This window comes from Anolis sagrei, chromosome X, assembly GCF_037176765.1.
Source record: "Anolis sagrei isolate rAnoSag1 chromosome X, rAnoSag1.mat, whole genome shotgun sequence".
In the NCBI taxonomy this organism is placed as follows: Eukaryota; Metazoa; Chordata; class Lepidosauria; order Squamata; family Dactyloidae; genus Anolis; species Anolis sagrei.
The window spans coordinates 15,509,482-15,532,788 of record NC_090034.1 but is presented as its reverse complement, the minus strand read 5'-3'; the positions used below and the strand labels follow the sequence as shown (position 1 = coordinate 15,532,788).

General features: G+C 43.3%; 1 protein-coding gene across 3 annotated transcripts in view; it reads left to right on the top strand.

Moving 5' to 3' along the window:
* LOC137094983 (cytohesin-3) overlaps positions 1 to 23,307 on the top strand; it is a 326,264-nt gene that overhangs the window by 224,512 nt on the left and 78,445 nt on the right. The window contains exon 1 of one of the 3 annotated variants that reach the window (XM_067461082.1): positions 17,081 to 17,205. The exons of the other annotated variants lie outside the window; for them this stretch is intronic. Coding sequence (XP_067317183.1) covers positions 17,175 to 17,205 — 31 coding nt within the window. The 5' untranslated portion in view covers positions 17,081 to 17,174. Of the gene's footprint in view, positions 1 to 17,080; positions 17,206 to 23,307 lie in introns of those variants that run through there. 3 annotated transcript variants of the gene reach the window in all.

Genomic DNA, 23,307 nt, shown 5'->3' with positions numbered 1-23,307 from the left:
CCACAGCCTGTTTCAGGTTAGATGGAAAAATCCCTTGCTCCAACGATGCATTGATAATCAACACAAACCAATCAACCAACCCCTCCCTGGCTGATTTAATGAGCCAAGATGGGCATGGGTCTAGAGGTGAGGTGGTCGCCCTCACAGCCCCAAGAACCTCCTCTACAGTTTCAGGAAGAACAAGCCTAAAAGAATCCCACAAAGATGGACAAGCAGGTGCCTCCGTCACCTCCTCTAGCACTGCGATGGAAGTGGAGTCGAGCTCGAGACGTATCTGAGCGACTTTATCTGCAAAATGGTGTGCGAAATCGCGACACCGAGCTGCTGGGTCATCAGTGAGCTCCTCCACCACAGGTGGGTGGAGGAGTTCCCCCACGACCCGAAACAGCTCCGATGATCTGTTTGCTGCAGACGCTATACGGGTGATCGTGAATGATTTCCTGGCCGCCCGTATTGCCACGGAGTATGTCTTAAGAGAGACTTTAGCCCGTGCTCGATCAGAGACGTCCCGAGATTTCCTCCATTTGCGCTCTAGCCCCCTTCTCGTATGCTTCATCACAGTCAGCTCCCCGGTGAACCAGGGAGATGGCCTGTCACGACGCAACGAGATGGGGCGTTCGGGTGCGATCATATCTAGCGCCCTGGACATCTCCCCATTATAGAGAGTTACCAAGGCGTCGATAGAATCGCCAGGCTCCAAGGCAGGAAGAACCCCAAGATTCCTCAGGAATCCGTCCGGATCCATCAGTCTCCTGGGGCGGACCATTTTAATCTGTCCTCCACCCCTGCGGAGGTTAAGAGTCGCAGCAAGTCTAAAAGTGATCAGATAATGATCAGACCATGACACCGGAAGGATGTTTTGATCTTCCACTCTAATCATTTCGTTGTCCGCCACGAAAACAAGGTCAAGAATATGTCCAGCTTGATGAGTGGGACCGGATATTATTTGTGACAGTCCTATTGCCGTCATGGTGGCCATAAAGTCCTGAGCTGCGGCAGATAGGGTGGTCTCAGCGTGGATGTTAAAATCTCCCAACACCACAAGGCGCTGGGAAGCCAAGGCCGAATTGGAGACCACCTCCGCTAGCTCAGACAGGGAGGCTGCTGGGTCGCGGGGTGGGCGGTACACCAGCAGGAACCCCACACTGTCACGGCTCCCCACTTTCAAACGGACACACTCGAACCCAGAAGCCTGCGGAACAGCGCATCTGATCACGGCGATGGATTGCCGAAAGACTACTGCGACCCCTCCTCCCCGCCCCCCTTGTCTGGCCTGCTGATGCACTCCGAAACCTGGTGGGCACAGCTGAGAGAGATTTACTCCCCCCAGCTCGTCCAGCCAGGTCTCGGTGATGCATGCCAGATCCGCCCTCTCATCCAGGATCAAGTCCTGGATGGCCGCAGTCTTACCATTAACGGATCTGGCATTAATCAGCAGGACCTTAGGACCAGGGGGACTGCCAAGGAGCCTACCACTACCTACCTTCTCCAGGGTCGCAAGGACTCTGTTACGCTAATACTGATATTGTACTATGCTAATAATATATTGTATGTATATATATCTTGTAAACTGCTCTGAGTCCCCTTCGGCGTGAGAAGGGCGGTATATAAATGTCGTAAATAAATAATATATTGTATGTACATATAATATTTATAATATTATAATGTAAGACAATATAATACTTCTAATAATAATACAATATTATCATTATATATTTGATATTACATGTAATATTACTAATAATATTACAATATAATGGTGTAGTACAATATAGTAATATACAATACTGATATTGCACTATGTTAATAATGTAATACACTAGCTGTACCTGCCACGCGTTGCTGTGGCCAACCTTCCCTTTCTCTCCTTTTCTTTCTTTCTCTCCTTCCTTCCTTCCTTCCCCCTTTTCTTTCCCTTCCTCTTTCCCTTCTCCTTTCTTCCTTCTCTACCTCCTTCCTTCCTTTGCTCTTTGGTTCCATCCTTTCTTCTCTCTTTCCTTCCTTCCTTCCCTCCCTCTGTTTATCTTTCCTTCCGTCCCTCTCTCTTTTCTTCCTTCTCTTTTTTCTTTCCTTCCCTCCTTCCTTTCTTCTCTACCTCTTTCCTGCATACCCCCTTTTTCTTTTCCTCCCTTATTCTCTCCTTCCTTAGTTCTCTACCTCTTTCATTCCTTGCTTGCTTCTCTGCTTTTTTCCTTCATTCCCTCTTTCTTTTCCTCTTTCCTTCCCCTTTTTTCTCCTTCATTCCTTCACTCTAGACATAGGCTGGAAAAGAGTTGGGCTTGAGAGAGGTTCATCCCTTCTCCCTGCAGAGCAAGAGCTCCACGGTTAGTAAGCCGGGTATCTACATCTGTATTGTCATTTAGCTTTTTGGGGTTGTTAAGACCTTTCTGCTGCTTTTGGGTGTGTGTGTGTGTGTTAATGGGTGATGGTCACTCATTGGCCTAATAGGTTTATTGTGTCCAAATTTGGTGTCAATTCGCCTAGTGGTTTTTGAGTCATGTTAATCCCACATACGAACATTACATTTTTATTTATATAGACTAACTGTACCCGCCACTCATTGCTGTGGCCAATCTTCCCTCCCTCTTTCTCTCTTTCCTTCCTTCTTTTTCTTTTCCTTCTTCTTTCTTCCTTCTCTATCTGTGTCTTTCCCCTCTTCCTTTGCTCTTTGGTTCTATCCTTCCCTCTCTCATTCCTTCCTTATTTCACTTTTTTATTTCCTTCTCTCCTTCCTTCTCTACCTTTCTTTCCTTCTCTCCTTCTTTCCCTCTTTTTTCCCACCTTCCTTCTCCCTTTCTGTGTATATGTGTATTGTGTGTGTATATATGCATATATGTGCGTGTATATATTTGTGTATATATATATATATATATATATATATATATATATATATTTCTGTATATTGTGTATGTGTTTTGTGTGTGTATATACGCATTTATGTGTGTATATTTGTGTATGAGTATATATGTGTGTGTGCGTATATGTGTGTGTATATATTTGTGTATATGAGTATATATGTGTTTGTGTATATTCTGTGTATGTTTTGTCTGTGTATATGCGTATATGTGTGTGTCTATATGTGTGTTTGTGTATATATGTGATTTTGCGCATGCATTGTAGTATATTATTTATTTTTTTGGCTTTTAAGTCTCTTCCACTGTGTTTTTCAATGTTTTTATGAGTGATAGTCACTCATTGGCCTGAAAGGTGCACTGTGTCCAAATTTGGTGTCAATTCGCCCTGTGGTTTTTTAGTTATGTCAATCCCACAAACAAAACTAATTTTTATTTATATAGATTGTATGTACATATATCTTATAAGCTGCTCTGAGTCCCCTTTAGGGTGAGAAGGGCGGCATATAAATGTCATAAATAAAAAAAAAGATACATACATATTAGGCCTGTGCCTTCCCAGAATAGATAACTCCAAGCATCATGTCCCAAATGCACTTTACTAGAGATTTAAGATTGTCTGCATACTGCACTTATCTCCAAAAACCTATCCATTTCACCTGGTCATGTCCAGCATTTTTAAAAATTTTAATCATTACATTTGGCCCAGCCTTAGTTTTTAAATGTGTAGTGGTGTTATTGTCTAATGTGTATTGCCATTGTTTTAATGTTTATTGCTTTGTTTTATGAGTTTATTGTTGTATTTGTTATGCTGTTGTTTTACTGATGTATTGGGCCTCGGCCTCTTGTAAGCCGCACCGAGTCCTTCGGGAGATTTTAGCGGGGTATAAATAAAGGATTATTATTATTATTATTATTATTATTATTTATTAATGCAGGGTTCTAAATAGTTCTAAAGTACTTACAAAACCAAAGTTCTGGTGGTGAAAATTTTAGAACTCTTTCAAAATTTAATTATTATTTCATTATTGGCGATTTTTATGATAGAACCAATTAGGAACTGCCATTTATAATGAAATTTTGAGAGTTTTGTTAGAGTTCGGAAATTTTCACCACCAGAACTTTAGTTTTGTAAGTCCTTTAGAACCATTTAGAGCAGGGGTCCTCAAACTAAGGCCCGGGGGCCAGATACGGCCCTCCAAGGTCATTTACCCGGCCCTCGCTCAGGGTCAACCTAAGTCTGAAACGACTTGAAAGCACACAACAACAACAATAATCCTATCTCATGAGCCAAAAGCAGGTCCACACTTCCCATTGAGATACTAATGAGTTTATATTAGTTAAATTGTTCTTCATTTTAATTATTGTGCTGTTTTAGTGATTTTTGCACTACAAATAAGATATGTGGTATACATAGGAATTCATTCATGTTTTTTTTCAAATTATAATCCAGCCCTTCAACAGTTTGAGGAACTGTGACCTGGCCCTCTGTTTAAAAAGTTTGTGGACCCCTGATTTAGAGCCATGCATTGAACAGGCCTAATACATACATAGGGTTGAATTGGATGCCCTTTGGGATCCCTTCCAACTCGAGGATTCAGTTAGGAAGGAAGACAGAAAGCTAGCTAGTTGGATAGAAAGATAGAACTACATACATATACATATCCTGTTCCAGAAGCTATAGTTTATTGCCTGTGCCTTTAAGGATCTGGGAGGGGGGAGGAGCGCAGCCATGGAACTGGAGTTATATTTTGTCAGTTGGGAGTTTTGTATTCGAAGGAATCCACTAAAATTATCCATATTAACAACCCCCAACCGGTCTCCTAAGGTAAATTGGTGTAACCAGGTGAGCGGACCCTCCGGTTTGAAGGTGGTGTTGTTGAACGCCAGATCTGTCAACGGAAAAACGACCTGGATCCAGGATTTAATTCTGGAGGAGCGGGCAGATCTGGCGTGCATCACGGAGACCTGGTTGGATGAGGATGGGGGCGTAAACCTCTCCCAGCTTTGCCCTCCAGGCTTCTCCGTGCAACACCAACCAAGAGCCGGAGGACGGGGAGGCGGGGTCGCAGTGGTCTATAGAGATTCTATCCATCTGACCAGGAGCCCCATCCCGCAGACCACAAATTTTGAATGCGTCCACCTGAGGGTGGGTGACCGGGACAGAATAGGGATTCTGTTAGTGTACCGTCCACCTCGCTGCACTACAGTCTCCCTACCTGAGCTAGCGGGGGTGGTCTCGAGCCTGGCGGTGCGCCCCCTAACCTCCGCAAGGGTGGAGGACCCATTAAGATGGTCCGCCCCAGGAGGCTTATGGATCCGAATGGATTCCTGACGGCTCTTGGGGAGTTTCCCGCCACCTCGGTAGGTGACCATGTCGAGGCCTTGGTCGCTCTCTGGAATGGGGAGATGACCAGGGCAATTTACAGGATCGCTCCGGAACGTCCCCTCTCAAGTAACCGAGCTAAACCAGCTCCTTGGTTCACTGAGGAGCTGGCAGCGATGAAGCGAAGGAAGAGGGTTCTAGAGAGCGTGTGGCGCTCGGACCCAAGCGAGCCAAATCGAACACGGTTTGTGTCCTTTCTAAGGGCATATGCCGCGGCAATAAAAGCCGCAAAGAAAACTTTCTTTGCGGCCACTATTGCGTCTGCAAAAAACCGTCCGGCGGAGTTGTTTCGGATTGTCAGAGGTCTTTTAACTCCCCCTATCTCAGGTGGGAGCCCTGACAATTCGGCCACGCGCTGTGAAGCATTTGCTCGGTTCTTTGCAGACAAAGTCGCTTTGATCCGCTCTGGGCTGGACGCCACATTAAATGCAGTCTCCGTGGATGTGACACAAGCACCTGCTTGTCCGATTTTGTTGGATTCTTTTCAGTTTGTGAAACCCGAGGATGTGGACAAGATACTTGGAGGAATGAGACCCACCACGTCCATCCTAGACCCCTGCCCATCCTGGCTTCTGAAGGAGGCCAGAGGGGGATTGGCCGAGTGGGTAACGGTGGTGGTTAATGCCTCCCTTCGGGAAGGCAAGATTCCAGCGAGCCTAAAACAGGCTGTTATAAAGCCGCTGTTGAAGAAACCATCACTTGACCCCACTAAATTTGACAACTTTCGGCCTGTTTCCAATCTTCCCTTCTTGGGCAAAGTCATGGAAAGCGTGGTGGCCTCACAACTCCAGGTATTCTTGAGAGACATGGATTATCTGGATCCGGCACAGTCTGGTTTCAGACCGGGACATGGTACCGAGACGGTCTTGGTCGCCTTAGTGGATGATCTGCGCCGGGAGCTAGACAGGGGGAGTGTGTCCCTGTTGGTGCTCCTGGACCTCTCAGCGGCCTTCGATACCGTCGACCACGGTATTCTTCTGGGGCGCCTTGCAGAAATGGGTCTCGGGGGCACTGCTTTGCAGTGGCTCCGGTCATTTCTGGAGGGTCGTACCCAGAAGGTGTTATTGGGGGACTCCTGTTCAACACCACAGCCGTTGACCTGTGGGGTTCCTCAGGGCTCCATCTTGTCCCCCATGCTGTTTAACATCTACATGAAGCCGCTGGGTGAGATCATCCGGAGTTTCGGGGTGCGGTGTCACCTGTATGCAGATGACGTCCAACTCTGTCACTCCTTCCCACCTGCTACTAAGGAGGCCGTCGAAGTCCTGAACCGGTGCCTGGCCGCTGTAATGGTCTGGATGAGGGCGAACAAACTGAAACTAAATCCAGACAAGACAGAGGTACTCCTGGTCAGTCGCAAGGCCGAGCAGGGTATAGGGTTACAGCCTGTGCTGGACGGGGTCGCACTCCCCTTGAAGGCGCAGGTTCGCAGCTTGGGTGTGACCCTGGACTCATCGCTGAGCCTGGATCCCCAGGTTTCAGTGGTGACCAGGGGAGCATTTGCACAGCTTAGGCTCGTGCGCCAGCTGCGCCTGTATCTTGGGAAGTCTGACTTGGCCACGGTGGTACACGCTTTGGTCACATCCCGCCTCGACTACTGCAACGCTCTCTACGTGGGGCTGCCCTTGAAGACGGCCCGGAAGCTTCAGCTAGTCCAGCGCGCGGCAGCCATGTTGTTAACAGGAGCAGGGCGCAGGGAGCATACAACGCCCCTGCTGTCCCAGCTCCACTGGCTGCCGATTTGCTACCGGGCCCAATTTAAGGTGCTGGTGTTATCCTACAAAGCCCTAAACGGTTCCGGCCCAAAATACCTTGCAGACCGCATCTCGGCCTACGAGCCCACGAGGACCTTGAGATCATCCGGGGAGACCCTTCTCTCGGTCCCGCCTGCCTCACAGGCACGCCTGGCGGGGACGAGAGAGCGGGCCTTCTCGGTGGTGGCCCCCCGGCTGTGGAACACCCTCCCTGCTGAAGTTAGACAGGCGCCCTCCCTTATGGCCTTTCGTAGGAGCCTGAAAACATGGCTCTTCGAGCAGGCCTTCAATTGAGTGCTATATCATTGGAAACGATGACCGGAATGGACTATGACTATGAAATCGACTATGACCCCAGGATTTGACGAAGCGGATTTTTAGCATAAGTATATGTTATGTAGTAGTAGATTGTTATGTACTGTTTTGATTTACTGTAAACTGTCTTTTCTATGTTGTTGTTCACCGCCACGAGTCGCCCTAGGGCTGAGAGTGGCGGTCAATAAGTGCAAGAAATAAATAAATAAATAAATAAATAAATAAAAAAATTGAGCCTTCCAGGTGCTTTGGACTTCAACTCCCAGAATTCCAAGTTTGGTTTCCTTCAGAACTGTCTTGGACTCCAATTCCCGGAGGGCTTCTGGGAAATGGAGTCCGGGAAAGGGCGGGCCGCTCACCCCGGCGCCTGGCCTTTGATCTTCTTGCCGACCTGCCAGGCTCCGGCCCCGCCGCCCGCCAGGACGAGGAGGTAGAGGCCCCAGAGGGGGAGGAGCAGGCCGAGGAGGAGGAGGAGGAGGAGCAGCACCAGCCCTGCCCCAAAGGCCCCAAAGGCCGCGCCGCCGGCTAGGCACCGCTTCCCAAGCCCGACCCAGCGCCGCCGCCGAGCACGCCTCCAAGGCGCCTCGACCACGTAGCCGGGCATGCCGAACCGCGCGGCGATGGGGGGCAGCGGCCTCGAGGGCAGCCAGGACGAAAACCAGCCCAGCTCCATCGCTCTCGCTCAGCCTGAGGAGAATTCTAGGCGCGTTTCCGTTGGAAACAGAGGGGGCGGGGCTTCCCACAGAGATTGATTGGCTGAGGAGCCAGGGGGCGGGGCTCCCCAGAACGGGAACCAATGGCCGAAAGGGGCGTGTCCTGAGCAGCTACATTGGGCGGGGCTATCCAAGGAAAAATGAATTCAAAGGGTGCGTCCTTTGAAAACAAAGGGGGCGGAGCTTCCAGGAAAGGAGAATGATTGGCTGAGGAGTTAAGGGGCGGGGCTTGCCAGGGACCAAGTGGCTCAGGCTCCCCAGAACGGAAAGGAATTGCTGGAAAGAGTGTGTTGTTGTTGTTGTTGTTGTTGTTGTTGTTATTATTATTATTATTATTATTATTATTACTAGCTGTCCCCTGCCACACATTGCTGTGGCCCAGTCTGGTGATCTGGAAAATAACGTAATGAGAAAGTGTTGGTTTCTAATGTATGGAATTTCTTTATGCTTGTGGGTAAACAGTATTTCTTGCTATTGTCGAAGGCTTTCATGGCCAGAATCACTGATTTGTTGTAGGTTTTTTCGGGCTGTATGGCCATGTTCTAAAGGCATTTACTCCTGATGTTTCGCCTGCATCTATGGCAAGCATCCTCAGAGGTAGTGAGGTCTGTTGGAACTAGGAAAAAGGGTTTATATATCCGTGGAATGGCCAGGGTGGGACAAAGAACTCTTGTCTGTTGGAGCTAGGTGTGACTGTTTCAACAGACCACCTTGATTAGCATTTAATCAAAACAAATCTGAAACAAAAAGGAATGGGAAATAATGGGTTATAAATCTCTAAATGGTTCAGGTCCCGCTTATCTTTGTCATTGCATCTCCCTTTACGAACCAGCGTGTACTCTAAGATCCACCGGGGTGGCCCTTCTCAGTGGTGGCCCCCCACCTCTGGAACGTCCTCCCCAGGGAAATAAGACAGGCACCATCCCTCTCCTCTTTTCATAAAAGCTTGACGACGTGGTGGTTTCACCAGGCCTTTGAGAATGAGTAATACAAGCTTCAACCCCTGGCCACTAGTTAGAATCTGGCCCTTTACCCCAGTCAGGCTCAGGAAATGAACAGCTACAGGCCTCATTATCACTATTGTTGAGTCTGGTTATGTACTTTACCAATTCCCCTGCCCCCCTATGGCTTACTTTGCATTAGCCCAGCAATCCCAAATTGTCCACGTCCTTTTTGAAATCCTGGCCTTAACAGTTAATCTTGACACAAAGAATAAGGTGTAAAAGTGTTGTGTTGATAATTTTTGTGCTTACGTTTTTGCTTACTTTGTATGTTCTTGTGTTTTTACGATTTGAAAACTGCCCTGAGTCCCCTTGGGGAGATAAAGTGGTATAAAAATAAAGTTTTATTATTATTTTATTATTATTGTGCTCCGCTTTCATTCTTATAAAAGGCCGGGCTTTTGCACAGCAGGTTAACCACCAGCTGAACTAAATCTTGTCAACCAAAAGGACTTTAGCCCAGCTTCTGCCTACCTAGCAGTTTCAAAAACAGCAATGTGAGTAGATAAATAGGTACCACTTAAGTGCGGAGATATTTAAGGCGCACATAAGGAAATGCCAGAAAAATGTCAGTGATTTCATCAAGGAAGAAGTTTATGAACAAAGCTCTTCGGCAGGGGAAGATGGAGCGACAGCACCCCTTGTGGCTGGAACACAGCACAAGCCTCCAAGATGCCGAAGATGGGAAAGCCTATATATACACCTCTATCTATGTACAAGTTGTCTGTCTTGTCAGTGTATAATGGCATTGACTGTTTGCCATATATGTGTTCTGTGATCCATTCTGAGTCCCCTTCAGGGTGAGGAGGGCAGAATATAAATACTGTAAATACTTAAATAACACTGATACACTAACACAAATGGATCTTTGAGCTTTTACCTTTTTGGGATGATCATGCCTGGACTCTCAAATAAATTTAAGAGCAATCCATTTAAAAGCCAACTTTTTCAAACTCTGTAGAGAACATTGGCTGTGTTTATGTTGTGTACATATTCGGTGCGATGAATTAATGTTTTATTCTCTTTATGGATGCTTAATGAGCCTTCAATATCATTTTAAATGTTTACCGGAAACTAAGCCCTGGATTTATATTGCCGTGGTAAAGTAGCAACTCAACATGTATATTTTATGTTTATTATTTTCACAGTGCTTTGAAAGATCTATCCTCAGAAGTTGTATTTGCTCTTTACAACATTGTGTAAAAGTAGGCTTGTTAAATTGCCAATGTACTTCCTCCGACATCGAGACATCTGGCTAATTAATGAAAGCCAGTTCTTCTTGCGGTATTACGAGTCTGACTGTCTCAATTAGCTTTAATAAGACTGTTGCCAAGGTTTTGCCTGAAGGACCTGATGGGTGAGGAGGGAGACGAGAAAAGGACTTTAATTATCGTTAAAGCTCTGGTATTGCTCTCCAGTCTTGGCGATGTGGTTTTTGTGACTGTTTAGGTGTGTAGATGTGTGTTAGAGAAATTGCCACTTCTTAACTCGGATGAAAAAGCAAGAATGTGGGGGATAATGCACTTTTTAGAGTGTGCTGGTATATGTGCCTTCAAGCCACCTGTGGATTTATGGTAACCCCATGCATGTCTTGTTATGTCCATGTGACACAGCTACACACTGCAGGCAGCACACTTAACATGTTGTGACACACAGTTTGGAAAGCTCCTCTTTAGGGTACACAAGTCTCTACTTTCTCTATCCAATGTTGGCTGGAAGAACCTAGCTGTAGTAGTATAATTATTTATTTACTATACTTATACGCCTCCCATCTCATCCACGAAGGGGGACTCAGGGCAGCTTACAAACTGTAGCAATAATTAAATGCCAGATTCAGACAATAACAATATCAGTAAAACAATATTATAAAACTGTAAAAACATATACATATCCATTAAAATAATATTCCAAATGATTAAAACATATAAAACATATCAAAGGTCTTTCATCAACTGAACTTTGTAAACATTGAACTAATTACTTTGCTGTTTTTCCATCATACTTATGGATCATAAGTATGATGGAAGGCTTGCTTAAATAGCTAGGTCTTAAGATTATTTCTGAAGCTTAAGAGCGAGGGGGCTGTTCTGATGTCACTAGGGAAGGAGTTCCAGAGCTGCAGGGCCACTACCGAGAAGGCCCTGTCTCTCGTTCCTGCCATGCTCTGCAGTTCTTCCGTCATACTTATGCAACATATTAATCCCCAAAGGCTTGCTTAAATAGCTAGGTCTTAAGTTACTTTCTGAAGCTTAAGAGCGAGGGGACTGTTCTGATATCACTAGGGAGGGAGTTCCACAGCCATGGGGCCACCACCAAGAAGGTCCTGTCTGTCTTCCCTGCCAACTGCACCTGCTATGAGGGCGGGACCGAGAGCAGAGCTTCTCTAGAAGATCTTAATAGTTGTTCTGGATCATAAAGGGAGATACGTTCAAACAGGTAAGCTGGATCAGAACCATTTAGGGATTTATAGGCTAAATCCAGTACTTTGAACTGTGCTTGGAAGCAAATTGGCAGCCAGTGGAGCTGACGTAACAGGGGTGTTGTACGTTCCCTATAAGCTGCTCCGGTTAGCAATGTGGTTACTGCCCGCTGCACTACTTTAAGCTTCTGAACAGTCTTTAGGGGCAACCCTACGTAGAGTGTGTTGCAGTGGTCTATGCGAGATGTAACCAGAACGTGGACCACCGTGGCCAAGTCTGACTTCCCAAGATATGGGCACGACTTGTGCACAAGTTTTAATTGTGCGAAGGCTCCCCTGGCCACCGCTGAGACCTGGGGTTCCAGGCTTAGTGATGAGTCCAGGAGAACTCCCAAACTGCGAACCTGCACCTTCATGAGGAGTGGGAGCCTGTCCAGCACAGGCTGTAACCCTCTATCCTGTTTGGCCTTGCGACTGACCAGGAGTACCTCTGTCTTGTCTGGATTCAATTTCTATTTGTTTGCCCTCATCAGCAGCCAGGCACTGGTTCGGGATCTGAGCAGCCTCCTTAGCAGCAGGTGGAAAGGAGTATAAATGACCTTTTCTTAAGCATTGGGACACAAATGATAAAAGTTTTATGCAGTTGATGTTGATACGCCACTAAGTACTAAGGCCTATCTGCTAAAGAGAGAAAAATGACCCACTTTGCTTCTGAAGAGTCTTAAATTTCACCCAGATCAATTACTGATGAAAAACAGATAAAAGAGATTATAGTCTATTTAAAAATGCACAAAGTCAGTGTTTCTAGTTTTGTAATCCGATTGGAGAAGCTCTTTTCATAGTAGGGGGAGCCTCTTGAAAACAGCTATTTTTATGTTTTCATACTTCAAACATTAAGAGTACCATACTTTATCACTATGTTTCCATGACACATCAGAGGGGATGAATAACATGTGACTTTAAATGGAAATCTGAAGTAAAAAAATCAACCCAGTTTTGATTCTAGGTCCTAGAATCTAGGTCACCGATGCGTCCTACATTTACAAGAATTTGGAAGGATTTAAACTTTTGCAATAAGTTCCATATATTAATTTCCATCATATATGTTGGTCACTATGTATTTCCTTATGCCCGATGATAATTATAATTGTATGCTGAAAAACCACATTTTTCTCATGTTTATCTTCATTTATTGATGTTTGCCCTACATTGTGGAAGAATGAACATTGATTCCGTAGCCCAAATCTACTCCAGCTATGTTTCAAGAAGATCCTGGAAAAGATGCAAAAGAAGACTGTCTAAAACAACGTTTCTCTACCTGGGGGTTGGGACCCCTGGGGGGGGGGAGGGTCGTGAGGGGTGTCAAAGGGGTCGCCAAATACCATCAGAAAGCACAGTATTTTCTGTTGGTCATGGGAGTTCTGTGTGGGAAGTTTGGCCCAATTCTATCATTGGTGGGGTTCAGAATGCTCTTTAATGGTAGGTGAACTATAAATCCTAGCAACAACTACAACTCCCAAATGTCAAGGTCTGTTTTCCTCAAACTACACAAGTGTTCACATTTAAGCATATTGAGGATTTGTGCCAAGTTTGGTCCAGATCCATCATTGTTTGAGTATACAGTTCTCTCTGGATGTAGGTGAACTACAACTCCCAAACTCAAGGTCAATGCCCACCAAACCCTTCCAATCTTTTCAGTTGGTCATGGGAGTTCTGTGTGCCAAGTTTGGTTCAATTCCATCATTGGTGGAGTTCAGAATGCTCTTTGTAGGTGCGCTATAAATCCCAGCAACTACAACTCCCAAATGACAAAATCAATCAACCCCCCCAACCCCACCAGTATTCATATTTGGGCATATCAGGTATTTGTGCCAAATTTGGTTAAGTTAATAAAAATAAATCCTGTGTATCAGATATTTACATTACAATTCAGAACAGTAGCTTAAATTCCAGTTATGAAGTTGCAACAAAAATATTGTTTATGGTCATCACAACATGAGGAACTGTATTAAGGGGTCGTGGCATTAGGAAGGTCGAGACTCACTGGTGTAAAAGGTATAAGAAGTTAAAGCACTCAGAGCTCTCTTGCTCAGAATCATATTCTGTAATAGCTGTATGTTGACTGAATATAAGTTTTTTATTTAGTCCAAACAGTACTGTATATACACAGTAAAGGGAGGTATCCGCATACTGTTGGAAAGCCTGAGGTTTTTCAAAGTACAGAAAGTATTAGGGCTGGGGATGAAACTAAGAGGATAACTCTCATTCCAATCTATGAGTACTGTGCATGGCTCACAGGGAATTAAAGACTGATTCACTGTTTCGGGTCAAGAGCAGAAAACTAGCAAATGGGAGGATGAGAAAAGTAAAGCAATTGCTGGGGCCTTAAACACAAGCACATCCCACTGCAGGGTTTTGTAAGCTTTGCAAATATAAAAAGAATCACTGAATGGAGGTAGAGAAGAGGGCTGTATTTTTCTACTCTTGGAAGTACTATATTTTCCTGTGTATGTTTAAGGACAAACCAGCCTCTAGCTTTTCACATCTTACAAATGTCAGAATGTTGTTTCCAACCCTAGGCCAATTCTCTCTAACATTAGGTAACATGGGTCAGAGCACTGAGCTGCTGAACTTGCTGACTGAAATGTTGCAGGTTTGAATCTGGGGAACGGAGTGAGCTCCTGCTGTTAACCCCAGCTTCAGCCAACCTAGCAGTTCGAAAACATGCAAATGTGAGTAGATAAATATTATTTATTTATTTAAAATGTTTGTATCCCAATCTTCTCTACGTAGAGGGACTCAGACTGTCTAAAAGCAAGGATTCAATCCTAACAATACAATCTAAAACATTGTAAATCAACAATAAATTAAAATACATATAGACTGAAATACATAAAAGCCAGTTCGTCAACATAAAATAATGTCCAACTCAGTCCGCATATGTGGTCGATAACTTTACTCAATTGCCAGTCTCCGCCATCATTCTGGGAATGCCTTGTTCCATAGCCAGGATTTCACTAGCTTCCTGAAGGTCAGGAGGGAGGGGGCAGATCTGATCTCAATTTGGAGAGAGTTCCATAGCCTGGGTGCCACCACACAAAAGGCCCTGTCTCCGGCGGGAAGGTAACAGTGCTCTATTAAGTCATGCTGGCCACATGACTTAGGAGGTGTCTATGGGCAATGCTGGCTCTTCAGCTAGAAATTGAGATGAGCACCAACCCCCAGAGTTGGACACAACTGGACTTAATGTCAACCTTTACCTAAAGTTTTCTCTAACATTACAACAAACCATAGGACCTGAAAACGAGAATCAAGATCTCTGTGTGTTTGGCTTCTAAGTGTAAGCAACTGGCAGGATGGGGATGCAAAGTGATTCAGTGAAGGAGGTGATGGATGCTTTTGTTTACTTTACATTCTCCTTTTCCCACTGCATTGGGGGCCCTTCCACACAGCTCTATATGCCAGAATATAATGGCAAAAAATCCCACAATATCTACTTTGAACTGGGTTATCTGAGTCCATACTCAGATAATGTGTGATTTTCTGCCTTGATATTCTGGGATATAGGACTGTGTGGAAGGGCCCTGGGTCTTTTATCACGTTGTAATTTTGGAAGGAAAACTTTGTTTTGTTCCAATTCTACCATTGGAAGAGATTAACTGCATCAATCAGCAGAAAGTGTTAATTTATCATATCTGTTGGGTGTGTTGTTTGGGGTTTTTTTTCTTTTTACTATCAAGGGCCCTTTTAAACAACCATATAATCCAAAATATCAAGGGAGATAATCCACAATACATATATATATATGTATATACATATATACATATATATATACATATATATATATACACATATATATACATATGTATATACAATACATATATATATATGTATATACATATGTATATGTTTTAAATTGGGATATCTGAGTCCACACTGCCATATAATCCAATTCAATGCACCGGGACTGTGGCACAGCTGGCTGGGAATCAGCTGCATTAAGATCACTACTGACCAAAAAAGGTCATGAGTTCGAAGCCAGCCCGGGTCAGAGTGAGATTCTGACTATTGTGTAGGATGAGTTAGATTTTAATAACTACTAGTATTGGTTTTTAGCTTAGATTTTAAAACTTGATGAAGTTTGAAGTGTATAACCCCTTGGGTTTGATGTGAATGTACGGATCCCCATGCTGTGATCTGGTTATCGAGCGTAATAAACTTTACTTACTATTGTGTGTAGCTTGCTGTCGACCTTTGCAGCCCGAAAGACAGTTGCATCTGTCAAATAAGAAATTTAGGTACCGCTTATGCGGGGAGGCTAATTTAACTAATTTACGATGCCATAAAATCTCCAGCAAGCAAGCAAAAAGAATGAGGAAGCACTCCCTCAGTGTCACAAATGGACGGTGAAGCGACAGCTCCCCTGGTGGCCAGAATACCCCCATGAAAGCTGGAAAAGTAAAATAGCCTCTGTGTGTCTGTCTATATATGTTGTGTGTCTATGGCATTGAATGTTTGTCATATATATGTACATTGTAATCTTCCTTAGTACCCTTCGGGGTGAGAAGGGCAGAATATAAATACTGTTAATAAATTAATTAATTAATAAATATTTGCTCCAGACGTATGTTGTATGTTGTGTTTGCACTGTCTGTTTTTATAAGACCAACTGGCTAATCAATAAAAATTGTTGTTGTTGTTGTATTTGTTGTTGTTGCACATTTGGTCCAGTGAATAAATAATTTTATGGCTGGGGGTCACCACAACATGAGGAACTGTATTAAGGGGTCACGGGTTTAAGAAGGTTGAGAACCACTGGTCTAGATCCAGGGAAGTCATGCTACCCATGCTCTATTCTGCCTTGGTTAGACCACATCTGGGATACTGTGTCCAATTCTGAGCACCACAATTGAAGGGAGATGTTGAGACACTGAAGGTGTTCAGAGAAGGGTGACTAAAAGGATCAAGGGTCTGGAGAACAAGCCCTATGAGGAGCGGCTTAAAGAGCTGGGCATGTTTAGCCTGAAGAAGAAAAGACTGAGAGGAGACATGATAGACATTTGAGACTAGGAGCAATGGCTTCAAACTACAAGAGAGGAAATTCCATCTGAACGTGAGGAAGAACTTCCTGACTGTGAGAGCCCTTCAGCAGTGGAACTCTCTGCCCCGAGGTGTGGTGGAGGCTCCTTCTTTGGAAGCTTTTAAACAGGGGCTGGATGGCCATCTGTCAGGGGTGATTTGAATGCAATATTCCTGCTTCTTGGCAGGGGGTTGGACTGGATGATTCTATAAATATGTGATAGGAAGTCATTGGGAGGAGGGAGCAAGCTTGTTTTCTGCTGCATTTGAGACTAGGAGCAATGGGTTCAAACTACAAGAAAGGAGATTCCATCTGAACATGAGGAAGAACTTCCTGACTGTCAGAGCTGTTCAGCAGTGGAACTCTCTGCCCTGGAGTGTGGTGGAGGCTTTGAAACAGAGGCTGGATGGCCACCTGTCGGGGGTGCTGTGAATGCAATTTTCCTGCTTCTTGGCCGAATGGGGTCCTTCCCGCTCTTTACTCCTCCTCCTCTGATAGGCTGGCTATAATGAGGGGGCGTGTTTATGCTTTCGGGGGCGGGTCACGTGAGGAGGGGCGGGGCCAAAAGCAGAGTCTTCGTCGGAGGCTCTGAGGAGAAGGACAGAGACGCGGCGGAAGGCAGGAGAGGAGGACGCACGCTCAGCACGGCCAGACATGGACGAGGAAGGCGGCGGAGGGGGCAGCGGTGAGTGCCTGCCCCTGAGCATGTGCAGAGGGCAATTCCTTTTCTCCCCTCTTGGTCTATCTCTGGCTACAACCTTCCTCTTGAACAGGCGTGGGCAAACTTGGGCCCTCCAGGTGTTTTGGACTTCAACTCCCACAATTCCTAACAGCCTCAGGCCCTTTCCTTTTGCCCCTCAGCCGCTTAAGCGGCTGAGGGGCAAAAGGAAAGGGCCTGAGGCTGTTAGGAATTGTGGGAGTTGAAGTCCAAAACACCTGGAGGGCCCAAGTTTGCCCAAAACTGCCTGGGAGCCCCCCAATATATAGAAATAATAACATTGTCAGATAATAATGCTAATATATTAGATATAATATTGATAATGCTGTAATTTAGTCTATTATATATTATATTACCACAACTTATATTATATTATATTACCGCTACAGTTGAAGACAGTTCCATCTTGCTTCCTGTGCTTTACTAAGAATATAATATATTGTATATACATATAATATTTATAATATGATAATGGAATACAATATAATAATACAATATTATAATTATATATTTTATATTACATTTAATATTAGTAATAATATTGCAATATAATGGTGTAGTATTATTTATTATTTAGAGTTTTTAAATAGTATTATTTATTGTAGTATTATTTATTATTTAGAGTTATTATTTATTAGAGTTAGTACAATATAGTGATATATGTATTTATTTATTATTTATTTACTTTGCTTCTATACCGCTGTTCTCAGCCCGGGGGCGACTCACAGCGGTGTACAACGTAGGAAAAACAAAATTATATATTACTGATATTGTATTGTGCTTTACTAGTAATATAATATAATATAATATAATGTATTGTATATACATATAATTATAATATAATGTAATACACTAATACTACTAATAATACATAATTATAATTATATATTTTATATTACATGTAATATTACTAATAATATTACAATATAATGGTGTAGTACAATATAGTAATATATAATACTGGTATTGTACTATACTTTACTAGTATTATAATATAATGTCTTATATATATAATATTTATAATATTAGAATGTAATGCAATATAATACTAATAAAATAATACTTTATTATAATTATATATTTTATATTACATGTAATATTACTAATAATATTACAATATAATGGTGTAGTACAATATAGTAATATATAATATTACTAATAATACATTATTACAATTATATATTTTATATTACATGTGACATTACTAATAATATTGCAATATAATGGTGTAGTACAATATAATAATATATAATACTGGTATTGTACTATGCTTTACTAATAATAAAATATAATATAATGTATTGTATATACATATAATATTTATAATATTATAATATAATACAATATAATACAAATACTAATAATACAATATTATAATTATATATTTTATATTACATGTAACATTACTAATAATATTACAATATAATGGTGTAGTACAATATAATAATATATAATACTGATATTGTACTATGCAAATAATTTAATATATTGTATGTTTATATATCTCGTAAGCCGCTCTGAGTCCCCTTCAGGGTGAGAAAAATATAATAATTATATATTGATTGTTATATTATGTTGTAAACCGCGTTGAGTCGCCGGCTAGGCTGAGAAACGGCGGTATATAAATATAGCAAATAAATAAATAAATAAATATAATAATTGCAGTATAGTAGTGTAGAATAATATAATAATATGCATCCTACATGAGGCCAGTAGTTCTTATGTCTTATCTTGATTCAGTTTCAATTTGATTACCCTTGTTGTGGTAGTTGAAGTCCAAAAGTTTGTCCGTGCCTGTTTTAACCGCTAGTAATAGCAATGATGATAATTTGCCTGGTAGGTGAATGCATTTATAATCCATCTTGTGTAGGATGGACATTATTATATTTTACTATACTAATGGAGCCCCTGGTGGCACAGCGGGTTAAATCGCTGAGCTGCTGAACTTGCTGATCAAAAGGTTGGTGGTTCAGATCTGGGAAGTGGGGTGAGCTCCTGCTGTTAGCCCAGCTTCTGCAGTTCTAACTGTTTGAAAACATGTAAATGTGAGTAGATCAATACATTCAGCTCCTGCGGGAAGGTAACAGCGCTTCATGCGGTCATGCCGGCCACATGTCCTAGGAGGTGTCTATGGACAACGCCGGCTCTTTGGCTTAGAAATGGAGATGAGCACCAACCCCTAACAGCCGGTTAGGAATTGTGGAAGTTGGAGTCCAAGACACCTGGAGGCCCGAAGTTTTCCCCAGACTGTGTTAAAAGATGTATGCATTTTTGGGGGACACTTTTGTGCAGAGGCTTGTGTTAAATACCACTTGTTAATCTTTCTGAGAACACAAAATTCTCTGTGATGGTTGTTTTTACTCCTTTTTGACTGTGACAGACTATGTTAGGACATTTTTAATCCTCTTTCCATCAGTTTTTCCCCGTGCCATGTTGATGAAGCATATTTTGAACTGGAGGAGAATTGAGTTGACAGGGATGGATTAGAAGACTGGATTCTGGCTCTCTCCGGCGGCTTTTGCCTTTCTTGCTGGACTTCTGATCCCGTAACGATTGCATGGGTCCACACCCTTGTTTTCCGAGGATTGCCTTGTTTTTTGTACTTGCAGTTTCTTGTAAGGATTAAAGTCCATCTTGGCTACACCCCTAAGCCTGAGTGCCTTGAAATCTGGAATGCAATGGACCCCTTTAGCGGAAATGTATCCCCTAGAAAACTGACATCAAGGAGCCCGAGTCCTGTTGGATCAAACCTTTCCGTGATTAAAACGACATACAATCTTTGCTCTGTTTTTCTTGTGCCTTGTTCCTTCTCAAGCTCCAGTTTTTCTACATATTGTGATAGTTGAGTTTGATCTGGATAGCTCTGTGTGTGTGTTTTAAAGCAAACCTGTAGGAGAAAACTCTTTAAGCTAGCTGCAGTGGACACAACATAGTGTTTAGCAAGCAACCTGTAACAAGTGACATCCCAGAGAAAAAGTCTCCCATCCTTTCTTTGATTTCTATATAGTATTTTATCTTCTCCCCTTTACCAACACAGGCATGATGGTATTCTCTGCCGGTGTGTTCCCTGAATGTCTGTACAGGAAGTCCCCGAGTTACAAACATCTGGCTTACAAATGACTTCTAGTTAAGAACAAGTTTTTTTTAATTGTGTGAGAAGCAACTTGAGAAACTGCAAGTTGCTTCTGGTGTGTGAGAACTGGCAGTCTGCAAGAACGTTGCCCAGGGGACACCCAGATGTGTTATCATCCTGTGGGAGGCTTCTCTCATGTCCCCGCATGGGAAGCTGGAGCTGACAGATGGGAGCTCACCCTATCTTGCGGATTCGAACCATCAACCTTAAGGTTAGCAGTTCAGCTGACACAAAGGTTTAACCCATTTTTCCACAGCGGCTCCGTCAAGAACAGGGGTTAGACAACATTTTATTTATTTATTTATTTATCATGTCAGGAGCAGACCAAACAGTTGTACTGCATTTTTTTAAACAAACAAACAAAACACAAAGTTTGCAAGCTTGGTAGTTGATTAAATGTCCTTTGACCAGTATCTGGCAACTTGGAGTGCCTCTGGTGTTGCTGCAAGAAGGTCCTCCATTGTGCATGTATCAGGACTCAGGTTGCACTGTAGCAGATGGTCAGTGGTTTGCTCTTCTCCACACTCGCATGTTGTGGATTCCATTTTGTAGCCCCATTTCTTAAGGCTGGCTCTGCGTCTCTTGGTGCCAGAGCGCAGTCTATTCAGCGCCTTCCAGTTTTCTGTGTGCCCAGTTTTCTGTGTGTCCAGGAGGGAGTCTCTCATTTGGTATCAGCCATTGATTGAGGTTCTGGGTTTGTGCCTGCCACTTTTGGACTCTCGCTTGCTGGGGTGTTCCAGCTAGTGTTTCTGTAGATCTTAGAAAACCATTTCTTGATTTAAGTCGTTGATGTGCTGGCTGATACCCAAATAGGGGATGGGCTGGAGATGTCACTGCCTTGGTCCTTTCACTATCGGCTGCTACTTCCTAGCGAATGTCAGGTGGTGCGATACTGGCAAAACAGTGTAATTTCTCTAGTGGTGATAATGCGGCATGTCTCATTAAAAGTCACATCTGCTGTTTTAGTGTGGTGAGATATGTTCCACACTGGGCATGCGTACTCAGCATCAGAGTAGCATAGCGCAAGGTCAGATGTCTTCACTGTGTCTGGTTGTGATCCCCAGGTTGTGCCAGTCAACTTTCGTATGATATTGTTTCTAGTGCCCACTTTTTGCTTGATATTCAGGCAGTGCTTCTTGTGGGTCAGGGCACGATCCAGAGTGACTCCCAGGTATTTTGGTGTGCTGCAATGCTCCAGTGGGATTCCTTCCCAGGTCATCCTCAGAGCTCGGTTAGACAACAGAAAGTGAGAGAAATCTATCCCTTGGAAGAGAAATTCACTTCTGGAAGTTATTATGATGGGGAAAAGGTGTCTCCACTGAAGCTGTACCTCCAATCCTTGTTTCCATAACAAGCCATTTTTTCAAAAACCAATGATCACAGAGACAGAAAATACTGTGTAATCTCCCAAATCATCTTGTGTCACCATCCTGTGGGAGGCTTCTCTCATGTCCCTGCATGGGAAGCTGGAGCTGACAGATGAAAGCTCACCCATCTCGCAGATTTGAACCACTGACCTTAAGGTCAGCTGTTCAGCTGGCACAAGGGTTTAACCCATTGCAGCACTCTTGGGCTCTTGTTATTCTTATAATACAATGTACCCTAAAATCTCACAAGTCAGTGCCACTGTGTCCTATGGGGTTTACATGCAGGTAAATGTGTTCAAGGTTGCACCATTAACATATTTAATTCCTTCTATCTGTGATTCCACAACAAGCCATTTTTTCAAAATCCAATGATCACAAGGAGAGAAAGTGGTGAAATCTCCCAAGTCAGGGCACAGACAGTAAAGCGAACACCACAGGGGTGTTAACCCTTCCACATGCTGTCCAAAGCATGGATGGATAGATAGATGGATAAGTTCGAATTACACTTTGAAATTTATCTGTTCCAACTTGCATACAAATTCAACTTAAGAACAAACCTTGTTCGTAACTTGGGGACTGCTGAATAATCTCTGGTTTCAAAGATGTAATTAACAAGATTTCTCTGAAAACTTGCACATTGCTTCTGTGCACAGCTGTCATTTCACATTCTCACGTAGCAACTCAAGCCGTTCTCCGATATGTTCACCATCCTGTTGAGTCAAATGCCTTCCTGGCTTCAGGTATCCCTTCCAAGCCTTCTCCTGTTTGTTGCCGTTCACAGCACCCTCCCCTTGCATGTGTTTCTCCCATAGTATTTTCCCTGTACTCCAAATACACACAACTCCCATTCATCTGCCTTTAACTCTGTGCCCACATTACCACCCACAGATTGCCTTTTTGCGTATTCATTTGTGCCTTTTAGGATCGGGAGCGGGACTGAGGTTGGTCTTTCTGACAAGGCAATAGAAGCACTGCCTGCCTTTGCTAACTCCTGCCTTTGCTGATCTTATTAGGACTGCCTCATTCATCCGAGAGGACAATAGAGAACTCTGTGTTGTGGTCTACCCATTAATTTGTGAATTTCCCCCTCCTCGTTTTAAGTTGATTGAAAGGTCAACTGTTTAAATGAATGCATAGTGTTTAAGGGTTGTGTCAATGATTAGAAAAGGGGGTGTATTAATGCAAGACGAAGCCTGAGTATAAAGATCTCATAGAAAGGAAGAGAGATTGTCTTGGGAACATTCGAAGCTACATGGAGATGCGTAGAGAGTTGATTCAAACACTTGATTCATGCCAGTGATGTTTTGTAGTTGACAGCAAATTTTTGGTTCTTTTTTCCCTGACACAGTGAAATAATTCTGTGTTCTTTATGCTGCTGCAATATCTTCTTGCTTGAAATTCAGCATATAATTTGCTGAAAACTATGCAACAGGAAAATTAATTACGATGGGATTTTTGCATAGTTGGACATGGGGAGTATTGCTGTCTTAGGGAAGGTGCAGCAGGAATGGCTGAGTAGTGGCTAATCCAGTTCCAACAGGCATACAGTTTCCATAGCCATTTGCCTCC